The sequence below is a fragment of the Prunus avium genome, chromosome 1 (assembly GCF_965620075.1).
Source record: "Prunus avium chromosome 1, drPruAviu1.hap1.1, whole genome shotgun sequence".
Taxonomy (NCBI): Eukaryota; Viridiplantae; Streptophyta; class Magnoliopsida; order Rosales; family Rosaceae; genus Prunus; species Prunus avium.
Window position 1 is genome coordinate 51,554,987 of NC_142284.1, and position 23,109 is coordinate 51,578,095.

Below are 23,109 nucleotides of genomic sequence, written 5' to 3' on the forward strand. Positions count from 1 at the left end.
CCTGAAAAACAAGAATTTACCTTTCTAAGGAACTCATGAGCTTTAGTTTGGATGTGTTTTTTATGCTAAATTTGGGAAGAGATATTACATTTATAAAAAAAAAAAAAAAAAAAAAAAAAAAAAAAAAAAAAAGAACTTCACTCAAAGAGTGAAAGAAAAGAGAAAAGTTGTGGTTAAGTGACATTGGATTCAGATTTCGAGTTCAAGTTTCTTTATTGGCCTCAAAAATAAATTGATGGTTGTTCAAATAGAAGAAAGGAGTGTGAATCAAAATAAGTGAAGGTATAAGGCTTTGTGGTCTAAATGATCACGTAAAAAAATAAAATCTAAAGCGTAAGGATTCAAAGTCTTGTAATCAACTGTTATATGCTCTTACATTGTGAGTTCCTTGAACTTTGTTGTATCCATATCCTTCATTTCTTACTCACCTTACACCCTTAGCCCCATTACAACCCATGGTAAAGACCTAAATTGATCTTAAATGTCATGTGGTTCAATTGCACACATTTTTAACTTTTAAGTGTTTGGCATCCTTCTTGAGATCATAGTCATGCATATTTTCCATCCTTCTATTATGAGTTAAGTCCCTTATGGTTTAACTCTATTATCATATTTATTATTGAGTGATGCATTGTAACCCTCTTCTGAGTGATTCATTTGTGAGAGGACAACTTTGGTGAGATTTGAAGTTACATTTGTGCTTGGTATGATTTTTGAAGTTTTGTAAAAACTGAAATTGGAGAATGAGTTGAATTTGGCCATCACACTACTACACTTTAAGCATATTACGTTTTGAACTTTGCCACGTTGTAAATAATGTCTAAAACTGAGCTTTCATTATTAAAACGTTTAAGTCATGTGCATGAGTCATTTCTCTTCAGAAAATGTGCGGAAAGATTGTTTTGAGTTTTTGTTTTTGTTTTTATTTTGAATTTGTTTTTGTTTTTGTTTTTATTTTTTATTTTTTTTCTTTCTTTTAAGTTTTCTAATTACTTTGTTTTACAGAGTCAGTAAAACGTTTGTGGGTATCGTATCTGTTAAACCCTCAGGAGACACAACTCCTCCTACTAGGGATGCCTAGAGGTTTAAAGGCTTGTTGCATATGCTAAATGCAATCGAGATCCCTGCGAAAGTGGCTTAGTTTTCTTTTCTACTTAGTTTTTATTTTCTTTTGCTCGAGGACTAGCAAAATATAGGTTTGGGGGTAATTGATGAGCACAAAATTAATACAAGTTTTATCCTTAAATTTATATTTGTTAGTATTTTCTTTTGTATTATGTAAATCTATTAGAGTATTTGTATTGGTGATTTCCAATCTTTGTTTTTGTATTTAATGAGTGGTTGTTTGTAGATATTAATTGTCTTTCACCAATGGCATGAGAAGGAGGAGAAATAGGCAATGTGTTGCAAAAAGAGAGAAGAACTCAAGTTGGATTTGATGACTTTGCCTTTTACAGCTCATGCTGTACAGTCCATTTTCAGGCCTGAAAACCGAATTCTCCCATGCTCAAATGAATAAATATCCTTCATTAAATTTGTTCATTAAGATGTCGACTAACACATATCCAAAATTTGGAGCAATTGGATAAAAACTCAATCCACAGGCTGTCACACACCAAGACAGGTTCTAGAACTTTGCCTTTTACAGCTCATGCTGTACAGTCCATTTGCAGGCCTGAAAACCGAATTCTCCCATACTCAAATGAATAAATATCCTTCATGAAATTTGTTCATTAAGATGTCGACTAACACATATCCAAAAATTGGAGCAATTGGATAAAAACTCAATCCACAGGCTGTCACACACCAAGACAGGTTCTAGAAGACAGCTTGCACATGCAGCTGGAATGAAAGGGACTTCATGCTTCTATAAATAGGCAGCAACTCAAGAGGGTGGAGAGGAGAATTTCAAGAAGTGATACACGGCAGAAGGAAGGAAAGAAAGGAAAAAAGAAAGAGAGAAAGAGTGAAGAAGAAAGAGAACAATGATGGAAAGGAAAGAACCAAGAGCTAATAACTCTTTTAAACTTGTTCTTCCTTTCCTAGTTCTCATGTAAATTATGTATTTTAGTTTCTTTGTTTTGTTTTAAATATTAATTATGTCTATTTAAATTACCTAACTAAGGTTGGATGAAACACCATTATTAAATAAAATTCTAGTTTTTATTTTCAATTCTCAAATATTGTGGTGTTCAATGATTATAATTTTCACTTCACATGATTAATAGATTAATCTTCTTTTCACCACTTCTATCATGTATTGTGACATATAACATGTATTTGTGGTAGTTAAGAGTTTGGATTAATCTATTCATTCATCCTTGGTTTATATTTTTAGTTTACAAATTTCTTTGATATTTTGTTATTCAAATAAACTTTTTCACATAGGATGCTTAGGAAACTTTGATCCTTTGTAGTTAAATAATTTTGTTTACATTTTATGCTTAGAATTTGTACTTATGAAGGGAATGAAAATTTACTTATGATATAAATTACAAGCTTAATTGATAAATCTTGAGAAAGCAGTAGATTGATTTCTAGATTGCTACTCCATGGGAATTGAAAGATAAATAATTAGGATCTTATGGAATAATGGTGTGGATTCTAATACCTCAGTTATTTTTCTTATAAATGTAAATCTTAATTTCAGTTTATTGTCATTTCCATATTTGTTTTATGCTTTATTTAATTTTCTTTATGAACAAACAAATCACCATTTAAATCAACTAGGTTGGCAATGAAATTAACTTGGGTATAATTGGTTTTCTATCTTTACACGCAATCCCTTGGGTACGATCTCGCTCTTACACGCTTATGCTATATTCGATTCGTGCGCTTGCGAGTTTATAACTTTTAAAAGAAACCTCTTTTGAGGCACAACATGTCGGTTTCAGATGATTGGGGGTTGGGGGAGTGTGGATGGCCTAGGTAATGGTTTGGTGGGTTGTGGCTCGGGGCTTAGATAATTGGGGAGGGGGAGAGTGTGGTTGGCTTGGTGGCTGGGTTGGTGGGTTGTGGCTGGTGTGTGGGGGTGTTCTGGTGTGGGTGGTGCAATAAAGAAGCTGGTGGTTGCTGGACAAAGGGTGGGGCTGCACTGTTTTCTTAATGTTTTTATTTTATTTTTTAGTTCTGTTATTTTGTTTTTTTAATCTTTTATTCTTTTGTTTTTCATTTGTTTTGTTAATTTACTACAATCTTGATTTGGGTACGGTTTTTTTATAAATATTTGATTTTATTTTTAAAGCATAGAGAAGAAAGATTTTTATTTATTAATTTTTCTAGTTTTTTATATATATATTTTAATTAAACTAGTAATTACATTATTTTATATTTAATTCAATTTAAACTAAAAAAGTGGGTCATTAACCAAGGTGGTTGGTGTGAGTGGTTCGGCACTCTCATTCCTTAAGAGAGGTCAGAGGTTCGATCCCTGCTCTCGTACGGAGTCACCACTTTGGCCAACACTTTACCCCTTACGGGCCGATCCGGTATGAGTGGGGATTAGTCTGGATTGTGGTTAAGGCTTAAAGGTGCCACCCATAGTTGGGGCCCATCCAGGACCACCTCATGGTTCAGACCAAAAAAAAAAAAAAAAAAAGTGGGTCATTCACATGACACATTATCACTTGTGATAAAAAGACTAAAATATCACTGCCACATCATCAAAATTGACAGAGTTATTAATGAAGATAATGGTGGGAGTAAAGTGAAACGCAAAATCACGGTCAAGGGGGTTATGTGGGCCACTTTAATTTTAGGAGGGTAAAGTGAGATTTGACCGAAGTTTCAGGGCGCTACAATAAATAAGCCTTGACATTTTATTCATTTCATTTAAGCTATACTATGCCATTTAGCTCTTGCGAAAAAAATCAAAAAGGCAAAATGAAATACTCGTAAAAAGAATCCAATTCTTTTATCTTTTGGTAGGATTGGGGCCAAACGGCCCCTAAAAATCCAGTTGAGTCGGCAAATATCAGAACTCAAACGAGTTTAATCGAGCTATGTGACTTTCTGATAAAAGCATTGATGACTGTATGAACAGATTTAAATTTTGCATTCATGATAAATTGTCAAACTTGTCTTTTCCATCTCCTATGAAATATCATTAGCAAGTGTTAAGGATAGAGGGCGATTCAATGTACAAATATTAAAAATCTCTTTGTAAGTGTAAAAACTTGACAATTTTTTATCTCTTGAACTAGTCTCAGTAGCAGTTCTTTTTGACGGAGACAAAATCATCGTGAAGCATCTGGCTGGTTGCATGCCTCAATCCAATTAATTATTAAGATATGGCTGTGCTAAATTCTTCCTTGTGTGAACTGAAGGTCAAAATGCATACCGGTACATGGCATCGGCTGCGCCATCTTCGTCATTGCTTGCCACAATTACATTAGCCACAGCTTTTGATTTCTCTGATCCATTACTAAGAGCAACGCCTAAAGAAGCCAGCTCAAGCATCTCTATATCATTCTCTGCATCGCCAATAGCCATGATCTAAAGAATAAATTGTTAGGATCAATCAGGAATAAAATCAGAACTGGTACATAACTAAGAAGGAAATATGTAAAACTTGATAAGATGGTGATAATCTCTGGAGGTGATCATATACATTTGTAACCTTGACTAGGGATGCCTATATTCCCAACTGGTGGTAATAACCCTAATGCGGTCAAGTAAAGGTATAGGACTAACTCCCATTAGAGGCTAAAACAACAAGATAGGAAAATAACTCTGTTGGCACATACCTCCTTTGGAGTGATTCCCAAATGATCAAGTAGCATGTTTACTCCACTCCCTTTTGAGGTTCCTGCGGGAACAATTTCAAGGTGACCTGGTACAGCTTGAACAACTTTCGCACGATCTCCAGTTGCTTGTGACCAGTATGGCCTTAAAGTGGTAGCCACTACCTCAGGAGTGTCCAAGAAGAGTACTTTCTGTATATCCAGAAGAGCAACAATATATTAGTTTCATGATAGTGTTACAGTTGATTAGAGACTGACGGAACTTCAATTTTCCACAATATTAATTGTTATGAATAAAGAGAAATTAAGAGCAAAGCTCAGTGCGAGTGGCTTGCACATTTTCATAATGCATAAACCTGGAATGGTTTTGAATGTAAATTGAAAATAAACATCCCTAAAGTTAATCAAACAGGATGTAAATAGTCAGACCATAATGGCAATTGAACTTAAAAGTCACAGAGAGAGAGAGAGAGAGAGAGAGAGAGAGAGAGAGAGAGAGAGAGAGAGAGAGAGAGAGAGAGAGACCTGTATGTCAGCATCAGCCAAGAGATGCTCAACTGAAGGCATGATTTCCGCCTGCAAATATCTTTCATGTAAACCTTATATAAAAAGAGAAAAGGGGAGGGGGGAGCTCATGCAATAAAGAAATTTATTATCATGATGAAACAGTAATCTTTTGACACCTTTGGCTCATTATATACTGTATGCAGCGAGTCAACAGATGGATGATCAAATAGAGATAAGCAACGATCCTTGCCAAACGCAATAAGAGGAACCGTATTCTCCAATGAGTAAAGACATGCCTGCACAAAAAGAGCATATGTCTTTTGTTTCAATACATTTCCAATGGAACAATGAAAGTCTAGCAATCCCCACCAAGGTATTACCTCTCTGCAGACACTTGGATCTAAATTCTTTCTAAAGATTTCCTGACCTTGTTTACCATAAACAAGCAATCCCTGGAATCAAGCAGAGGCAGACAATAAGAACAGATATTAACTCACGCAAAAATATTTCTAAGAAAGAGAAGTATACCCAACAATCAGTAAGGCATTCTGTTTGTTTGGTATAAATATGACCCATTAAGTCAGTAAAACTTAGTACGAATTTACCTTATAAGTTTGGTGACAGACAAAGAACATGAAAAAATTTTAAGACCAAGCAGGAATGGTTAGCACAGTTCAATATAGTGTCCACATCAAGCTTACAAAAGGAAGAAAAACATCTAGGTCTAAACCAAATGCAGATTGTTGTGTACAATTTGGGTAAATACAAGTGAGAAAATTATGCAATCACATTCAACAGAAGACTGAGCAGTATCTGACAAGTGAATACAGTGCTTTGTTCATCAGACTTGCAACATGGTGAGGACGAAATTTGCAAGGAGAAAAGATAAACCTGCAAGAAAACCCCAGGAGAAAATTCTGAAACAATGCCATCTTTTCCAGCTAAATCTACCTCCTTAAAAATGTTTATCACGGCTGAACGAGACTGTTCCAAAGAATTATGAACAATTAGAAGATTTTTCAACCAACAGTAAAACATTAGATTAACAAAGTTTCCCAAATAGACCAATCAAAATAAGTAAAATTCATATTGGCGAACATAAATGAAAACAGATTTAGAGTATAATATCCTCCTGATTATGAATAAAAAGAAGATGTTATTACTTTTCCGGTAGCTATCACTACTTTCACACCCCTTGATGAGACCTCTTTGAGAGCTTTCACAGTTGTTGAACTAATTTGACTTTTGCTGTTGAGAAGGGTGCCTTGTATGTCAAGAGAATAAATATAAAAAGTTTATCATAAGCTTAATACACAGCACAGTGAACGTGTACGAGCACAATAACCTTGAACTTACCATCCATATCGCAGAAAATATATTTGAACTTTGGTTTATAAAATCGCAGGCTGCCTTCTCTCTTCCTGTCTTTTAACAATTCACCTGTAAGATTATCTCACTACAAATTTATATAAGAAAATCATAGCTACGGAATGAATAAGGTCCAATGACAAAAGGATGTGAAACTGAAGCCGAAAAAAGATAAAACTACCATCTGGTTTTTCCTCATGAGAATTAACATGGGTTTCAGCATCATGTGCACTCTGAATTAATCCTTTCCCCTTCCACCCAAGGCTCTTTAATAGAAGCTCCTCCTCCTTCTCCATTTCCAGTTCGGCCTCGTCACTAACCTCATGATCAAATCCTAATAAATGCAACAATCCATGTACCTACAGGAGGATTCAGTGATTAAATTTATCAAATTACACCAAAAAGTGTCACCCCAAAGTATAAACTTCAAAACATATATACATATACTTAAACCAACCAACCATGAGAATGCGTATCTCGTCAATAAGTGAGTGACCTCTTTCCTCTGCTTGTCTTGCCGCTGTCTCAACAGAAATCACAATGTCACCCAACATAAGCTGCAAATGATACAAATGCTCAGTGACTAAAGTTATGTAATAAGAAAAAAAATAAGATTTAACAAAGAGAACAAAGCAAACGAGCTAGTACAATGGGAAGCTTAAGATCAGGGACATGTTGTGACAACGAAAGAACATCGGTGGCATGGTCCTCGTTTCTCCATTCCTTGTTAAGTTTTCGGATAAACTCATCGTTGCAGAGAAGCACCGAAAGCTCGACGCTTTCAAAACCACCAACGTCACTTATGGCATTGTCCCTTGTTTTGTACACTGAACCATTCAAACCATCAAAAGCTAGCTTCATCGCCAATGGAACGTTGAGACGAAGCAATTCCGCAATACTCTGCAAATTTCAAACTCCACTTTACTTCAGCTAATATGCTATGCTTGTATTATACCGAGAAACATTTACACAAACACGTGGTGGTCGTACTGAGCTTACCAGGACTTCAGGATCGTCAGGCAAATCTTCCTCAATGCAAATGCTGACATCGAGCTCTATCTCCTTCTTCTCCTTCTCCTTGGTTTTTGTGGCCCTCCGCCTCATCTTTCGGTACTCTCTCTGCGAACTGTAGATTGGCCCGCTTAACAACGGGAGCCTCGCAGCTCCTCTCCATTCGTCTCCGCACAAAGAGTGAAATCTCCAACCGAAAAGTGAAGACTTGGAGGAGTAGAAACGCTGCGTTTTGAGAGGGAAGATTGAATGCGGGGGAGCGGGAAATGACGCGGCGGTGTGCCGAATGGGAATGGGGGTGATGGACAGGAGAATGGCGCGAGGAATGTAACGCGCCATTTGAGTGGCGGAGGAGGAGGGAAGGTGGAGGGTGCGAAGCAGAGTAGACGAAGGGAGAATCATTTACAGACCAGGCCTTTGGAGCTCGTAAGGCAGTGTGTTAATGGCTGCTTCGCGCCCCGTGAGTGACAAAGTGATGAGACGTCACGAAAGGTTTCCATACACCACAACAAATGAGAGAACGGCTCTTTTTTTCTTTTTTCTTTTACAATTTTTTTTTTTTTTTTAGTTAAATTCCTTTTGCAAATTACAACTTAAATGTTCGGCCACTATATTATTTTTTAATATAAATTATTTACATTTTTTAATATATATTATTTTTGTTCAATAATATGCGAGAATTATATGTATAATATGTGAATTTTGTGTCATAATAATTTTGTAAAAAATATGTGTATTAAACATGAAAAATATGTACGTATTTGTATAATACGAGTATTATATGTTTACTTTTAAAAAAATGTGAACTTTATCGAGTCTTTAAGACGTGTGCAGAATACGGATGTATAATTAAAAAAATACATACATGCATGTATAATACATTATTAAACATGAAAGTGCTAAATTGTTTATACGGGTAATAACTCTAGAAAAATAAAAAATCAAAAGTAGACAAAAGAGACTCGGGTAATGGCCTAATAGTAATAGATAACGCTATAAACTACTCTTATCAATAAATAAAAATTGGGGAAAAAATTTTAAAAGAAAAAAAGGATGGCAATATATGTATAAAGAGTATAGCCGATCGGCTATACTATTTATTAAAAAAATTAAAACAAGAAAAACACAACCAAGCGGCTATATTATTTTTTATAAAAGATTAGAAAAAATCGAGTATCGCCGCTCGACTGTGCTATTTATAAAAAAAATAAAAAAATAAAAAAACGAAAAGAGGGCTCGCCCAGCGATTAGGCGCTTATGTGTCAAAATACTTATAGCCGTGCGGCTATACTATTTTAAAAAATAAAAATAAGGATTATTCCCAGCAATGGTCCCTCAATTATACCACAAGTTACACTTTGATCACTCAACTCAAATATTAGTTGCAAAGGTCACTCAATTAGATGTTTTGTTGCACCGTTAGTCCTACCGTCAAGTCTCTCTAACGGTAGGGACTAATTGTGCAACACAACACCTAATTGAGTGACCAAAATGAAACTTCGAGTATAGTTGAGGGATCATTACTACAAATAATCTTAACTGAAAAGTCACATTTGCCCATCAATAATCTAAGAAATGCTTGCCACGTTATCATTTTAAATAGAAAAAGTAACAGACTTGACGGTAGGACTAACGGTGCAACAAAATACCTAATTGAGTGACCTCTGCAACTAATATTTGAGTTGAGTAACCAAAGTGTAACTTGGGGTATAGTTGAGGGACCATTGCTGCGAATAACCCTAAAAATAAAAAAAAACATGGTATAGCCGAGCGGCTATACTATTATATATATTAAAAAAAGACCCGCTTAGCGCTAGGTGCCACGTGTCAATAACAGTAAAGCCGATCGGCTATACCATTTTTAAAAAAATAGGAAAAACCGTGTATAGCCGCTCGGCTATACTTGTTTTTAAAACAATAAAAATCCGAGTATAGCGGGGCGGCTGTACTAATTATAAAAAAAGGGTTAATAACCTAAATGGTCCCCAAACTATTGCCCTAGTATCATTTTGGTCCACCAACTAAAATTTTCAATTCAAACGTCCTTAACCTTTTCATAATGTACCAATACGGTCCATCCGTCAAAGTCTGTTTATTATTCCGTGAAATCGAGGGACAAAATCGTATTTTTAGGTGAGTATCCTCCTGTAAAAGGGTTAATGACCTAAATGGTCCCCAAACTATTGCCCCAGTATCATTTTGGTCCACCAACTAAAATTTTCAATTCAAACGTCCTTACTTTTCATAATGTACCAATTTATTATTGTGCTTAATTTCTTTTCTTCTTTATTTATAAATAAAATAAATTGAATTTGATTGTTAGGGTTCTTGTTATAGGTGGAGAGCTGTTAAGAAATTAGATTTTTCTGTTGACTCTGAGAGTATGTTGAGTGTTGAATCCATTGATGCACAAATTGAAATGGCCCCAAATTCTAACCCTAAACCCAAGCTTTCAACAACCACCCCATACATTCCACCGAAGGTTGTGTTCGACATTCTTTTACGGCTTCCGCCCAAGGATTTTATGTGATTCGTGTATGTTTGCGAAGCTTGGAATGCCATCATCCATGGCCGACATAAAGACTGAAACTTGCTGAATTGCTAACAGTGAATCTTGCAACAATTTAGTGGCAGTTGGGAGGGAGGAGGAAGAAGAAGAAAATGGGAGTTTTGGGGACCAAAATGATACTGGAGCAATAGTTGGGGGACCATTGAAATCAATAACCCGGGAGTTTTGTGCTAGCTTCGCAAAAAGTCGTATATACCCTTCAAAAACTTAGTCACGTGGCCATCGCGCGATCAGAAGTCACGGAATTTGTAACGGATGGACCATATTGGCACATTATGTAAAGTTTAAGGACGTTTGAATTGAAAATTTTAGTTGATGGACCAAAATGATACTGGGGCAATAGTTTGGGGACCATTTAGGTCATTAACCCAATAAAAAAAATACAATTATAGGTGAAAAACCAGCGTGTAGCCGCGTGACTATACATTCATTCATAGTTAATAAAATACAAAATGGGAAAAAATATGAATAAAATACGTAAGTGTTTTATTCAGCAAAAGTTTTGCAAATTACAACTTATGTGTTCGGCCACTATATTATTTTTTAATATATATTATTTATATTCAATAATATGCGAGAATTATGTGTGTCTTAAGGAAATTTTTGTAAATAATACGTGTATTAAATATGAAAAATACATACATACCTGTATAATATGAGTATTGTATGTTTGCTTTTTTAAAAAGCGTGAACTTTACGGAGTCTTTAAGATGTGTGCAGAACATGGATGTATTATTGAAAAATAGGTACATACGTATATAATAAATTATTAAACGTGAAAATGCTAAATTGTTTATACGGGTAATAACTCTGGAAAAGTAAAAAATCAAAAGAAGACAATAGAGACTCGGGTAATGACCTAATAGTAATGGATAATGCTCTAAACTACTCTTATCGATAAATGAAAATTGAGGGAAAAAAATTTAAAAGAAAAAAAGGATGCCACTATATATATAAAGAATATAGCCGTTCGGCTATACTATTTATTAAGAAATTTAAAACAAGAAAAACCCGTACAGCCGTTCGGCTATACTATTTTTTAGAAACATTACTAAAACCGAGTATAACCGCGCGGCGATACCGTTTAATAAAAAAAATTTAAAAATCGTGTATAGCCGTCCGGCTATACGTTTTGTATATATTATTATAAAAGGACCCTCTTAGCGCTTCCCACGTGTCAAAACGTAAAGCCGTTCGGCTATACTATTTTTTAAAATATTAGGAAAGAACGAGTATAGCCGCGCGGGAATACTATTTTTTTTTAAAAAATTAGGAAAAAACCGGGTATAGCTGTGTTCGATTTGGATTCTCTAATATACTTTTCTTTAAAAACTTTCTAATTAATCACATGTTCTACCTTGTTTAACATTATTGATTTGAAATCCGTTTGGTTGCCAAGAAAAGTGATAGTGGATGTCTCCAAAATCAGTAAATTTTCAGATTCATATATTCTGGGAATTGCTCTGTTTTGATTTGAATTCTGTAATACACTGTCAGCCCAATTTTTATGGGCTGACAGATCTTTGTTAAATATGCCTCACATGTTCTGCAAATCATCTTAATTAAACAACACACGCTGGCTGGGTTTATTAATTATTGGAATCTGAGTGTTCTACAAATCACTGTGTCAGGTGGAATGTCAAGTGGAAGGGCTTGAAGAGTTCCTGAATCAATCCAAATCGGGTCCCCAGGAATCTCCGCAGAAATCATGGACGGATCACTAAGTATCCCTCGTACTGCCCGCAGAACCTCGACTCGTAGAAAGCCCATCCAAGTAGAACCAGAAAGCTCACAGCCATTGACTCAAAGTCGCCCCGCGATGGACCAAGAAAAGACTGAGGTGCCTAAAACTCCTGCCGCACCAAACACCTGGAGAAGGGCTTCGGCTGCTTCTGCTCGACAGAACACCACACAGAAGGAGAAAGTGGGGTGTGAGGTGTGAGGTTGATGATTTTTTAAATTATTTTTTTTTGTTGGGTGTGTATTTAGGGTTAGTTTGGGAAGATAGTGAGATTTTCTTAGAAATTTTGAAATTTTGAATTAGAAATTAGGGTGAACAAAGAGTATGCGGGGGTTTAAGTAGAAAAACTCTTTGAAATTGAAGCTTCTGATTTTGAGAGGATTATCATTTTATCTTGTATTGTTTTAATAAACCTACTTTCAGAAATCACACATGGATTTTGCCTTGTTTTTTTTTGGTCAATAGGATTTTGCCATGTTCATTAGCAAGTGCCTGTGCACTTCCTCATCGTTGCTCATGTGAGTTCTTTGTGAGACTCATGTGCGTCAACGATCAGAAAAACACTAGAAGATATAACTTTGCATTCATTTGCAATGTACCAAAAAAAACCAACTTTTCTTTCCCATTTTTGGTAAATATTATTGACAAGTGTCATGGAGGATGACTCCATGTAAAAATACAAGAAAAATGTATTTAGCACAAATGTCTGTATAAAGTGCACAAAATGACAATTTCCATCTCTATCGCTAGGCTCACTAGCAGTTCTTCATACTGGAAATTATTGTAAAGAATTTGACAGGTTGCATATGAGACATGACTCATCCTAATTGTTCAAGCTATATTTGTTCCAGTTCTTTGTCTGATGGGAAGCTCACAATGCATACCGGTAGATCGCATCGGCTGCACCATCTTCGTCGTTGCTGAGACCAACTACATTAGCCACAGCTTTTGTCTTCTCTGCTCCATTACTAAGAGCAATGCCTAAAGAAGCCAGCTCAAGCATCTCTATATCATTTTCTCCATCGCCAATAGCCATGATCTGAAAAAATAAGCCATGAGAATAGATCAGGAATAACATCAAATTTGGTGTACAACTAAGAAGGAACTATATAAAAGTCAATAACAGTAGCTTTATCATCCACTAACATCGCTAAACTTGTGGATTTGGATGGTTAACATACTTTTTCCAATCTGTGTTTATAAACCTCATGCCGATCAAGAGGAGGTATATACCGTAACTCCCTTAAAACAGAAGAGGCCAAAAACAACAACATGGAAGAATAACTCTGCTGGCCCATACCTCCTTTGGAGTGATTCCCAAATGACCAAGCAGCATGTTTACTCCACTGCCTTTCGAGGTTCCGGGGGGAACAATTTCAAGCATATCAGGCACAGTTTGAACAACTCTGGCAGAGTCTCCAGTTGTTTCTGACCAGTATGGCCTCAAAGCAGTAGTCACTCCCTCAGGAGTGTCCATGAAGACTAGTTTCTGTATATTTGATAAGGTGTGCGTCATTGCATGAACCAAAAGCAGCAAGAACTACAAGATATTAGTTCGATCATGTTTTAAAATGAATTGGAGAGGCTAAACAATGACCTTCTGATGAAAAGCTCAATGTCACACAAGAATAACTGTTGTAAGAATCAAGAGAAATTCAGAGCAAAGTCCTAAAGTTACAACTAATGAGCAAAACTGAGTGCAAAGTAACATGCATAATTTCATAATGCATAAGACTTGAAATGGATTTGAATGAAAATAAAAAACAAACCAAAAGTCAGACAAAGTAGCTTCACAATGGACGCAACTTGTACATAGGTATCTTATAAAAAGTTCACAGGCGCTTTTTTATTTATTTTTAGAGGGGGATGGGGTTGGGGGAGGGTATTCTACCTCCTTGAGGACCATACCTGTATTCCAGCAGCAGCCACGAGATGCTCAACTGAAGGCATGATCTCTGCCTGTAAATACATTCCATGTAAATCGTATATAAAACAAGAGAAAAAGAAATCTCAGGCAATAACAGAATATTTATGATCATGATGAAAACTAATCTTTTGGCACCTTTTGCTCATGATATACAGTATGCATAGAATCAACAAGTGGGTGATCAAATAGCGTTAAACAACGATCCTCGGTAAATGCAATAAGAGGAACCTCAGTCTCCAAAGAGTAAAGACATGCCTGCACATAAAAACCATAAGGTCTTTTATTTTATTACAAACCAATGAGCAATAAATTATTGCATGCCTCACCAAGGTATTACCTCTCTGCATACATTTGCATCCAAATTCCTTCTAAAAATTTCCCGACCTTGCCTACCATAAACAAGCAATCCCTGGAATCAAGAAGAGGCAGACAATAAGGACAATACATACTGCTATCAATCCGAGACAGAAACCAAAAAAGTTCTAAGGGAGAAATATTATATGCAACAACCAATGAGCATTTTGTTTCTTAAAATCTTGACCAAGCATTATAGATGAGTCATCGGTTAAATACTTGGGAACCATGTAACTTTAGTGACAGACAAAATACATGTAAATGTTTAAGAGAGAACACGAACGGATACCACACTTCCCTCTAGTGTCATTATCAATCTTACAACAGAAAGTACTACATGTAGATCATGGGTAGATACAAGTGAGAACTTTATTCCACGGTATATAACTAGAGCAAACTTGAAAATATTAAGATAACAGCTCTCCGGACAAAAGAGTAAGTATGCATCTAACAAGTGAAGGCAGTTTGATGTTCATCACATTTAACTTAGCAACAACCTTAAGATAAAATTTTCAAAGGAGAAAAGATAGAACCTGCAAGAAAACCCCAGGAGAAAATTCTGAAACAATGCCATCTTTTCCGGCTAAATCAACTTCCTTAAAAATGCGCATCACAGCTGGACGAGCCTGTTCCAAAGAGCTGTCAACAATTAGAAGATTTTTTAATCAACTCTATTCAACAATAAAAAAGAAAATCATGTATGAAGTAGTATTGAGCAACAATAGAAAACAAGAATAACACAAAGTTACTAACATACCAATCAAAATAAGTAAACTTTATACTGGCCAAGAAGTATGAAATCACATTTCCGAGTATAGTATCTCTTGATAATGAATAGCAACAAAGGTTCTTACTTTTCCGGTTGCTATCACTACTTTCACACCCCTTGATGAGGCCTCTTTCAGAGCCTTCACATTTGTTGAACTCAGTTGACTTTTGCTGTTGAGAAGGGTGCCTTGTATATCAAGAAAAATAAATATAAATAACAATTGGTACAAGTTAAATAAAATACAATAAATGCATGGGACAATGTAAGCTCAAACTTACCATCCATATCACAGAAAACATATCTGAACTTTGGCTTATTATATTGAAGGCTGCCTTCTCTCTTACTGTCTTTTAACAACTCAGATGTAAGATTATCTGACCACAAAGTTTAACCAAGAAAATTGCATCGACAGAATTCAATGGAGAGATTATACAATTAACAAATTAAAGTAAGGATGCAAAAGTGAAGCTGGAAAAATATAAAATTACCATCTAGTTTGTCCCCCTGGGTATGGGTTTCAGCATTATATACACTCTGAATTAACCCCTTTCCCTGCCATCCAAGACTCTTTAAGAGAAGATCTTCCTCCTTCTCCATTTCCACTTCAGCGTCTTTGCTAAGCTCATGATCAAATCCTAATAGATGTAACAAACCATGTACCTACAGGAGAGTTCAGTGATTACATTAATCAAATTACACTAAGAAGTTTCTAATACGAGTTATTTAATAGGTGCAAATGACACATTCTATTGACTATGCCTTTTTGCTTATTATGTTCCTGTGTAACATTATAGACAACAAATATTCCTTCTAGAGAACACTCATCTCTTCAAAATATATTAAACAGTAATAATCATATTCTAAAACCAACCATGAGAATGCGCATCTCGTCAAGGAGCGTGTGGCCTCTTTGCTCGGCTTGTCTTGCAGCTGTCTCAACAGAAATCACAATGTCACCCAACATAAGCTGCAAATCATACGAAATGCCGGTCAAGCATTTATTACAAACAATACACCCTTTACCTATTATACAATAAACAAAAGATAGAAAAAATCAAATGAGCTAGTACAATGGGAAGCCTAAGATCAGGGACATGCTGGGACATGGAAAGAACATCAGTAGCATGGTCCTCCCCTCTCCATTCTTTATTAAGTTTTCGGATAAATTCGTCATTACAAAAAAGCACGGAAAGCTCGGCGCTTTCATATCCACCAACATTGCTGACCGCATTATCCCTTGTTTTATACACCGAATCTTTCAGACCGTCAAACGCCAGTTTCATTGCCGCTGGAGCATCTACACGAAGCAATTCCGCAGTAGTCTGCAATTTTCAATCTCGTATTATGTGAGAAAAATTTATACAAACATGTGGCGATCATTCTAATCTTGCACAGTACACAGATTACATACCCAGATTTCAGGATTTTCAGGCAAAGCTTCTTCCATAGAAACACTGACACTGAGCTCCAGCTCCTTCTCCTTGCTCTTTGGGGCTCGCCGCCTCGCCTTTCTGGGGTCTCTCTGAGCAGCGAAGGCTCGTCCCCTTAGCAATGGTCTCGCACTCGCAGCACCCCTCAATTTCTCTCCGCACATCGCATGAAATCTCAGACCAAAAACCGGGGATTTTGAGGCCTCGAAACGGTTCGTTCCGGTCGGGAAGATTAGGTGCGGCGCAGATGAGTTGGACACGAGGGCGGCGGGTGGAATGTAACGCGCCATTTGAGTGGCGGAGGAAGGAGAGGAGGGTAGGTGGAGGAGGAGGAGCATGTAGACCGCCGGAGCTCTTGAGGAAAATGCGAGTGCTTTGTTTTGATTGGTTGGTTGGTTGCTTCGCGCTTTGGGAGTAACAAACGCACAGTGACAGTGACGTTACGGGCTAAAAATAATTTTTTTTGTTTTAAAAAACTTTTTATTTATAAAGGGAAAATAAGTCCAAATTCAGGGGAGTTTTATGTAATTATACAAATGGAAAAAAAAAGCTTGACTGTATGTAACGTGCGCAGGGTCTTTAATTTAATCAAGTCCGCATCAGATCAAATCCGAATTCGAACATCGACCAACCCCAACTAACATCTCTCTCTGTCTCCCTACTCTGTTTCTTCTTCTCTCTCAAAATCCTCATCTCACTCTCTTCTCGATCTTTGGCTCTTCTTCTTTTTTCCCTCCATTTCTGTCTCTCTCTTGCTTTCATTGCCCAATTCAGATCTCTCTCTCTCTCTCTCTCTCTCTCTGACTTCCTTGTCTGATTGCTTTAGAGCTTATTAGGTTTCCGATTCTTCTCCGTCGACAAATTAGGGTTTTGATTATTTCAGCTTCTCCAAAGAGTGCTTTTGCAGCAACTGACACTCTCAACTTGAATTGCCTTCTGATCCCATTTTTCAAATATTTTGCTAAAATTAAGTTTCATCTTAGTCGATCTTCCCTAGGATATATTTTTCTTATAAAAAGATTAGTTTTGAATATTTTCCCATTTTTGGTTAGGCTGTATTTTGGTTTGGGATTTCGGGTGCTGAAATGGCGGGTTCTGAGGGTCCAAACGCTTCTTCCCCGACTCAACAGCCGTCAAAGAAGTACGACACCACGATATTTCTTTCCGGGCCCACCCAGTCCGACCTTCAACGAAATGCCGAACTCGAAAAGGTGCACACACACATATTTATATATAACGTGGTTAATTTTGGTTAGGTTTGATTTACAAGTTGATGACTTTATTTGTTTTCTATTAATTTTGGTAGTTCTTGATTGATTCGAGGCTTTATGAGAGCACAGACGAAGCTGCAAAGAGAGTAGAGGTTCTTGGCCGCATTGATCGGGTATATAATTCTCTGTTCTAGTGTCGACTTTGAGAAGAATCAGTTATAGCCACCCTTATAGTTATCATTTTTGCAAATCTTGGGAAATACGGCATTTTATCGCAGTTGGTGGGTGGTTTAAGGCATAAATTTCAGTCATTGAGTTCTTTTTGGCTCAAATTTATTGAACCATCGATGCTTCATTTACAGGCATCCCCATTGATTTGAAGTCTTGCATTTTGCATCCATTGGATGCAGCTTATGTTTAATGAAGTAATTAATGGTTATACTTTGACTTTTACTGTAGATTGTGAAAGACTGGGTGAAGCAATTGACAAGCCAAAGAGGCTACACAGATCAGATGGTGGAGGATGCAAATGCTGTCATTTTTACTTTTGGGTCATATTGTCTAGGGGTAAATATAAGTTCCCAATGATTTCTTCTAACTGATGTTATTCATATTTGGGTGTGGAGTACAATTTCATCATTTGGAGTTTCACAAACAGATTTGGGTTATGAGCCACAACGGTATGCTATCTATTTTTGGTGATTTTATGTGCCATTCTGAAATTTGTCAAGCAAGGATCCATGCTTCATAATGAAGACACTGGTACACGGCCAAAATGCAAAGGACCATTGCTAATATTAAAATCTACCGGAAGTCTTTTATAATGAGATTATTTGGATCTTATTCAATGACCAATGGATGTGAACATGTATAACATCTGCGGATTGATCTATGCCAGTCTGTGAGAACAGTTAGTTCTACAATGGTGAACCGCTGTTATATCATTAATCTTACTGTACAACTTGCTGCTGTTTTGAGTATAACCAACTGTAGTTTTATAAATTATTAGATGTTAATGTGAAGCCCTAGATTTTTTCCTGCTTTGGTTATTTGGTCCAACTACTGAGTGAGAGACTATTTATGCTACTTGTTGCCCACTTTTCATGTTTTTTTTCCTTTCTGTGATAACCATTCTTTATGTGTTTGATGTAGCAACAAATTTATTATTTTGACAGGTTCATGGGCCTGGAGCTGACATAGACACTTTGTGTGTTGGGCCATCGTATGTGAATCGAGAGGTGATGTATATATCTTTATCCGTCTATATATAGAACCAGTTCTTGTTTAATGCATCCGGTCTGATTTATTACCCACATCTCTACCTCACATTTGACTCTTTCTCCAGGAAGATTTTTTTATTATTTTGCATGATATGCTGGCTGAAATGGAAGAGGTTACTGAACTTCAACCAGTTCCTGATGCTCATGTACCCGTCATGAAATTCAAGCTCCGGGGAATATCAATAGATCTTTTGTATGCAAGCATATCTCTTTTGGTTGTTCCAGAGGTGGGTTCAGAATTCACCTTCTTAAAATCTTTTGCTCTTTGTTCCATTTATCCATTGTGCTTCATAACCATGCGACCATAAGAAGGACTGTTTCCAAGCCCCTGTAAACAATATCTTGCTACCTTCCTATCTTGTTTGGTCATGTGGACCATCTAATGCTCTGGTACTAATATCCTGATTGTTTTTTGCTTGTACAATGTACTAACATTGTGATTTTTTTATCCATCATTATTTGTGGCAAATTGGTTACTAACATTTTGAGACACTTATACTGCTTCATGATTGAGACAATGAATAGTGGTGTTTACGACATTGATGTGGTGTTGGAACATACTTGTCCACAGGATCTGGACATCTCACATGAATCTGTGCTATTTGATGTCGATGAGCAAACTGTTCGAAGTCTGAACGGCTGCAGGGTTGCAGATCAAATTCTTAAACTTGTCCCCAATGTTGAGGTTGATCATAACTTATCCCTTACCTGGTTTATTTCTATTTTGAATTGACTCAACCTTTGACACTCTATGTAACTGTAGCATTTCCGCACGACACTCAGATGTTTGAAGTTTTGGGCTAAAAGGCGTGGTGTTTATTCAAATGTAAGGGCAGTGGTCTAAGTTCTCAGAATCTTCATTGGTATTAACTCTTTAGTTTTACACTTATGCAATGGTCCGTTCCTTTTTTCTATTGTGTGTAGGTTACTGGATTCCTGGGTGGTGTAAATTGGGCTATATTAGTTGCTCGGATATGTCAGCTTTATCCCAATGCAATTCCTAGCATGTTGGTTTCTAGATTTTTCAGAGTATACACTCAGTGGCGTTGGCCAAATCCTGTAACTTTATGTTCAATTGAAGAGAATGAACTTGGTTTCCCTACATGGGATCCTCGTAAAAACCCTCGTGACCGCTTTCATCACATGCCAATAATAACTCCTGCGTATCCTTGCATGAACTCTAGTTACAATGTCTCAATAAGTACTCTACGAGTTATGACAGAGCAGTTCCACCATGGTAATAGGATATGTGAGGTGAGTGCATGAATTGAGTTTTTTCTTCCATTAAGGGCTATGTTTCATCACTGATGTCGTTTCCCCTTTGGTTTATTGTAGGAGATTGAGCTGAACAAGACCCAGTGGAGCGCTCTCTTTGAACCTTATCTTTTTTTTGAGGCATACAAAAACTATCTGCAGGTGGACATAGTTGCAGCTGATTCTGATGATTTGCTGGCGTGGAAGGGGTGGGTAGAATCCCGGTTTAGACAGCTTACCCTAAAGGTAAAATTTTTCGTTTTGGTAAATTTTTATTTTTGTAAATCTTTACGGAGTATTGAGTTTTGTTCACATTTATGGGATCTCTGATAGTTGAGCCTGTTTAGACAATTAGTCGAGATGGAGGAGATTATAGTATTGTTCCTATTAATGGTTTGCATGTGCCTTCCTGCAGATAGAGCGAGACACGAATGGGATGCTGCAGTGCCATCCGTATCCAAAGGAATATGTAGACACATCCAAGCCATGCCCACATTGTGCTTTCTTTATGGGTTTGCAGAGGAAAGAGGGAGTGAGAGGTCAAAAAGGTCAGCAATTTGATATACGTGGAACAGTTGATGAGTTCAGGCAAGAAATAAACATGTATATGTTCTGGAAACCTGGGATGGACATATATGTTTGTCATGTTCGCCGGAAGCAGCTTCCTCCCTTTGTTTTCCCTGATGGGTATAAACGTCCTCGACCGTTGAGGCATGCAAGCCAGCAGGATGAAAGAAACGATGAAGATGCTGGGGGATCTGGTTCTGGGTCTGCTGAACGACATATCAAGAGGAAAATTGATCCTAAAACAGAGGATGTGGGGCCAATCAAACAAGTGAAGCAGACCGCTATTAGTCCTTCACGTACGGGGTCTGTATCCCCATCAAATAATGCAGGTAGATCTGGTGGAACACCTGATATCAGCTTCAGTAATGGCAATAGATTAGAGTGTTGGGCAACTGGAGATGCAGATAAGAATTCCGATGTTAGATTGCCTGTTAGACAGTTGAAGAGTGAAAAGGATAGCATGGGAGACATGCGGGTGGTTGAAGATGTTATGCATGAATCAATCACTAGAAATGAGTGCACATCTATGCTTGTTTCTGAATTCCCAAGAGTCAGAAATGAGGTAAAGCCCTAACAGGATGGTTGTGCGGTAAAGCCATCTGAACAGTTGGAGAAACCTCTTTCCTGGAATGAATTGGTAGTTCCATGTGCAGTATCTTTCTCAGAGTCCAAGGAAACATTAGCCTAATTGAGGACAGAGCTGGAAATGTGGCATTGATTGACATGCAGAATGTGGAGACCAACTGTACTAGGAGACTTCTGAATTGGACAGCGAATGCTATTGGAGTCGACCAAGAACTAGTCAAACCATGTAGTCATTGGAGTGGAGCATGCTGAATTTGTGTCAGGATCAACTTCCAGCACTCAGAACCTCAATTGTGAGTGAGTTTCTTTTGAAAACTGTGGATTCGAATTTGTACTGGATTGAAGTGAGAAATCTGAAATTTCTGGAGGAAATAGTGAGAGAAGGGGATATTTGCAGGATGATGCACTTCTGGTAGAACCAGAGTCGCTTTCGGAAAATGGCTCTATAAATGCGAATGGGAGATTTCAAAAAGCCTTGTCAGAAGAATTTGAGGTTTTGAACATAAACTCTCTTGTGCATGCTGGTTTGCATACCTGTTTCTTTCTGTTTTCGCTTTATTTTTTTTTCTTTTTCTACACTTTCTTATAATAACAAAAACTTAGGTACTTCATATCCCTTCCTCTGTCTTTCACTATTTTTTGGGTCAGCAACTTCTTTTTTTGCTGGTCCACTTTTTCTACTGTAATAGTGTAATCTTTGGTTCTGTGCTCCTTCACATGCTGGTATTTTATTTATATAAAAAATTTGTGTGACATTGGTGAGGTTTATATTGTTAGATCTTCCGTGATTATTTGATAACGTTAAGTTTTTTATCTTATTTTTTTGCACAGACAATGTATTAACTGGTGCATATTGTGGTGGCAGGTCCTGCACCACTATACGTGCTTTTTACCAGCAACTGTGCTTAAAACCTTACTAGTTTTGTGTACCCTTCATTTTTATCTCATCCCTCTTCTCCAATACATTTTGGGAACCTGACAAGTCTTCTGATCCTGGATTTTGTGTTGTATAGCCAACTTTTGCAGTCTGGATTGCTGTCAATTTGGACGATGGAGCTAGGACAGAATCTATGCATTGGCCAACAGTAAGGCAAGTGTTTGAAACTCATGATGATTTTTAGGCAAATCATTATATCTTTATACTGGCCTGTTTGTTTCTGGCTCTTTTGTAACAGGTTGAGTGTGAGGTCAATTACCTTTTTGAGGTGAGTCATTCAAGGTGGAGTCTCACTTCTGTAAGGGAAAGAACCAGCACAATGGTAAGCGCCATATTAACTTGCTGGCTTTCATTAGGGTTTCCAGGTGTGGGTGTGTGTATGTCTTGCGAAGTGCTGCGGAAGCTTTAGCCATGCAAACTACTCTGCATAGCTTGGTGCTTTAGCGTATGGTCTTGGGCTTCAATGTGGCTGGTGGCTTATGGTCTTGGGGCTTCACTGTGGCTGTAAAAATGTAAGCACCATAATTTCATGGAAGTATGCTGGTCCTTTGTAGTCTCCAAGGATCCTGTTATTTGAGCTGTTGCTATTTTTCGTTGTGGGTGTGGGAAGTTCCGTATCTCTGAATGGAAGTCACTTTAACCAGGCGAATAGAGTTCAAGAATTGAGCGGGCGTCTTCGTTCTTGTTTTGGCTCTGTATAGCACTCATCAAACTTTTGTAGTTTGTAAATTCACCATTGTAATACAGTTTTTTAATCAATACATTTTTGCAATCTCTCTCTCTCTCTCTCTTGCAAACAGATTTGTATACCCTTGTTGGTAGAGAAAGATTCTCATACTTCAAACTCTGATAAAGGC

At 37.1% G+C, this 23,109-nt stretch overlaps 3 protein-coding genes across 5 annotated transcripts; 1 reads left to right on the forward strand and 2 right to left on the reverse strand.

The window, feature by feature from the left end:
* Nucleotides 1–4,027: 4,027 nt before the first annotated feature.
* On the reverse strand, nucleotides 4,028–8,148 carry LOC110761315 (endoribonuclease YBEY, chloroplastic-like). 2 transcript variants are annotated; one of them, XM_021963776.2, is made up of 12 exons: nucleotides 7,617–8,148; nucleotides 7,266–7,517; nucleotides 7,079–7,174; nucleotides 6,799–6,976; nucleotides 6,606–6,674; nucleotides 6,413–6,513; nucleotides 6,141–6,233; nucleotides 5,630–5,701; nucleotides 5,426–5,545; nucleotides 5,268–5,318; nucleotides 4,746–4,934; nucleotides 4,028–4,494 (listed from the first exon to the last, which is right to left on the reverse strand). In XM_021963776.2, the coding sequence occupies exons 1-12, from the start codon at nucleotides 8,028–8,030 to the stop codon at nucleotides 4,327–4,329; spliced, it is 1,803 nt and encodes a 600-aa protein (XP_021819468.2). In that variant the 5' UTR covers nucleotides 8,031–8,148; the 3' UTR covers nucleotides 4,028–4,326. The 2 variants fall into 2 exon arrangements, with proteins under 2 accessions (XP_021819468.2, XP_021819467.2); XM_021963775.2 differs by having other exon boundaries at nucleotides 6,606–6,689.
* A 4,386-nt stretch (nucleotides 8,149–12,534) lies between these two features.
* On the reverse strand, nucleotides 12,535–16,849 carry LOC110748621 (endoribonuclease YBEY, chloroplastic-like). 2 transcript variants are annotated; one of them, XM_088254296.1, is made up of 12 exons: nucleotides 16,400–16,849; nucleotides 16,059–16,310; nucleotides 15,860–15,955; nucleotides 15,477–15,648; nucleotides 15,267–15,335; nucleotides 15,074–15,174; nucleotides 14,753–14,845; nucleotides 14,203–14,274; nucleotides 14,001–14,120; nucleotides 13,847–13,897; nucleotides 13,239–13,427; nucleotides 12,535–12,977 (listed from the first exon to the last, which is right to left on the reverse strand). In XM_088254296.1, the coding sequence occupies exons 1-12, from the start codon at nucleotides 16,754–16,756 to the stop codon at nucleotides 12,810–12,812; spliced, it is 1,740 nt and encodes a 579-aa protein (XP_088110422.1). In that variant the 5' UTR covers nucleotides 16,757–16,849; the 3' UTR covers nucleotides 12,535–12,809. The 2 variants fall into 2 exon arrangements, with proteins under 2 accessions (XP_088110422.1, XP_088110419.1); XM_088254293.1 differs by having other exon boundaries at nucleotides 15,267–15,362.
* A 167-nt stretch (nucleotides 16,850–17,016) lies between these two features.
* LOC110748432 (nuclear poly(A) polymerase 4-like) lies at nucleotides 17,017–23,034 on the forward strand. The gene is made up of 12 exons (XM_088246728.1): nucleotides 17,017–17,629; nucleotides 17,725–17,802; nucleotides 18,089–18,196; nucleotides 18,805–18,867; nucleotides 18,975–19,136; nucleotides 19,481–19,594; nucleotides 19,673–19,735; nucleotides 19,834–20,163; nucleotides 20,245–20,409; nucleotides 20,579–21,808; nucleotides 22,181–22,405; nucleotides 22,491–23,034. The coding sequence occupies exons 1-10, from the start codon at nucleotides 17,504–17,506 to the stop codon at nucleotides 21,302–21,304; spliced, it is 1,935 nt and encodes a 644-aa protein (XP_088102854.1). The 5' UTR covers nucleotides 17,017–17,503; the 3' UTR covers nucleotides 21,305–21,808; nucleotides 22,181–22,405; nucleotides 22,491–23,034.
* Nucleotides 23,035–23,109: the final 75 nt, after the last annotated feature.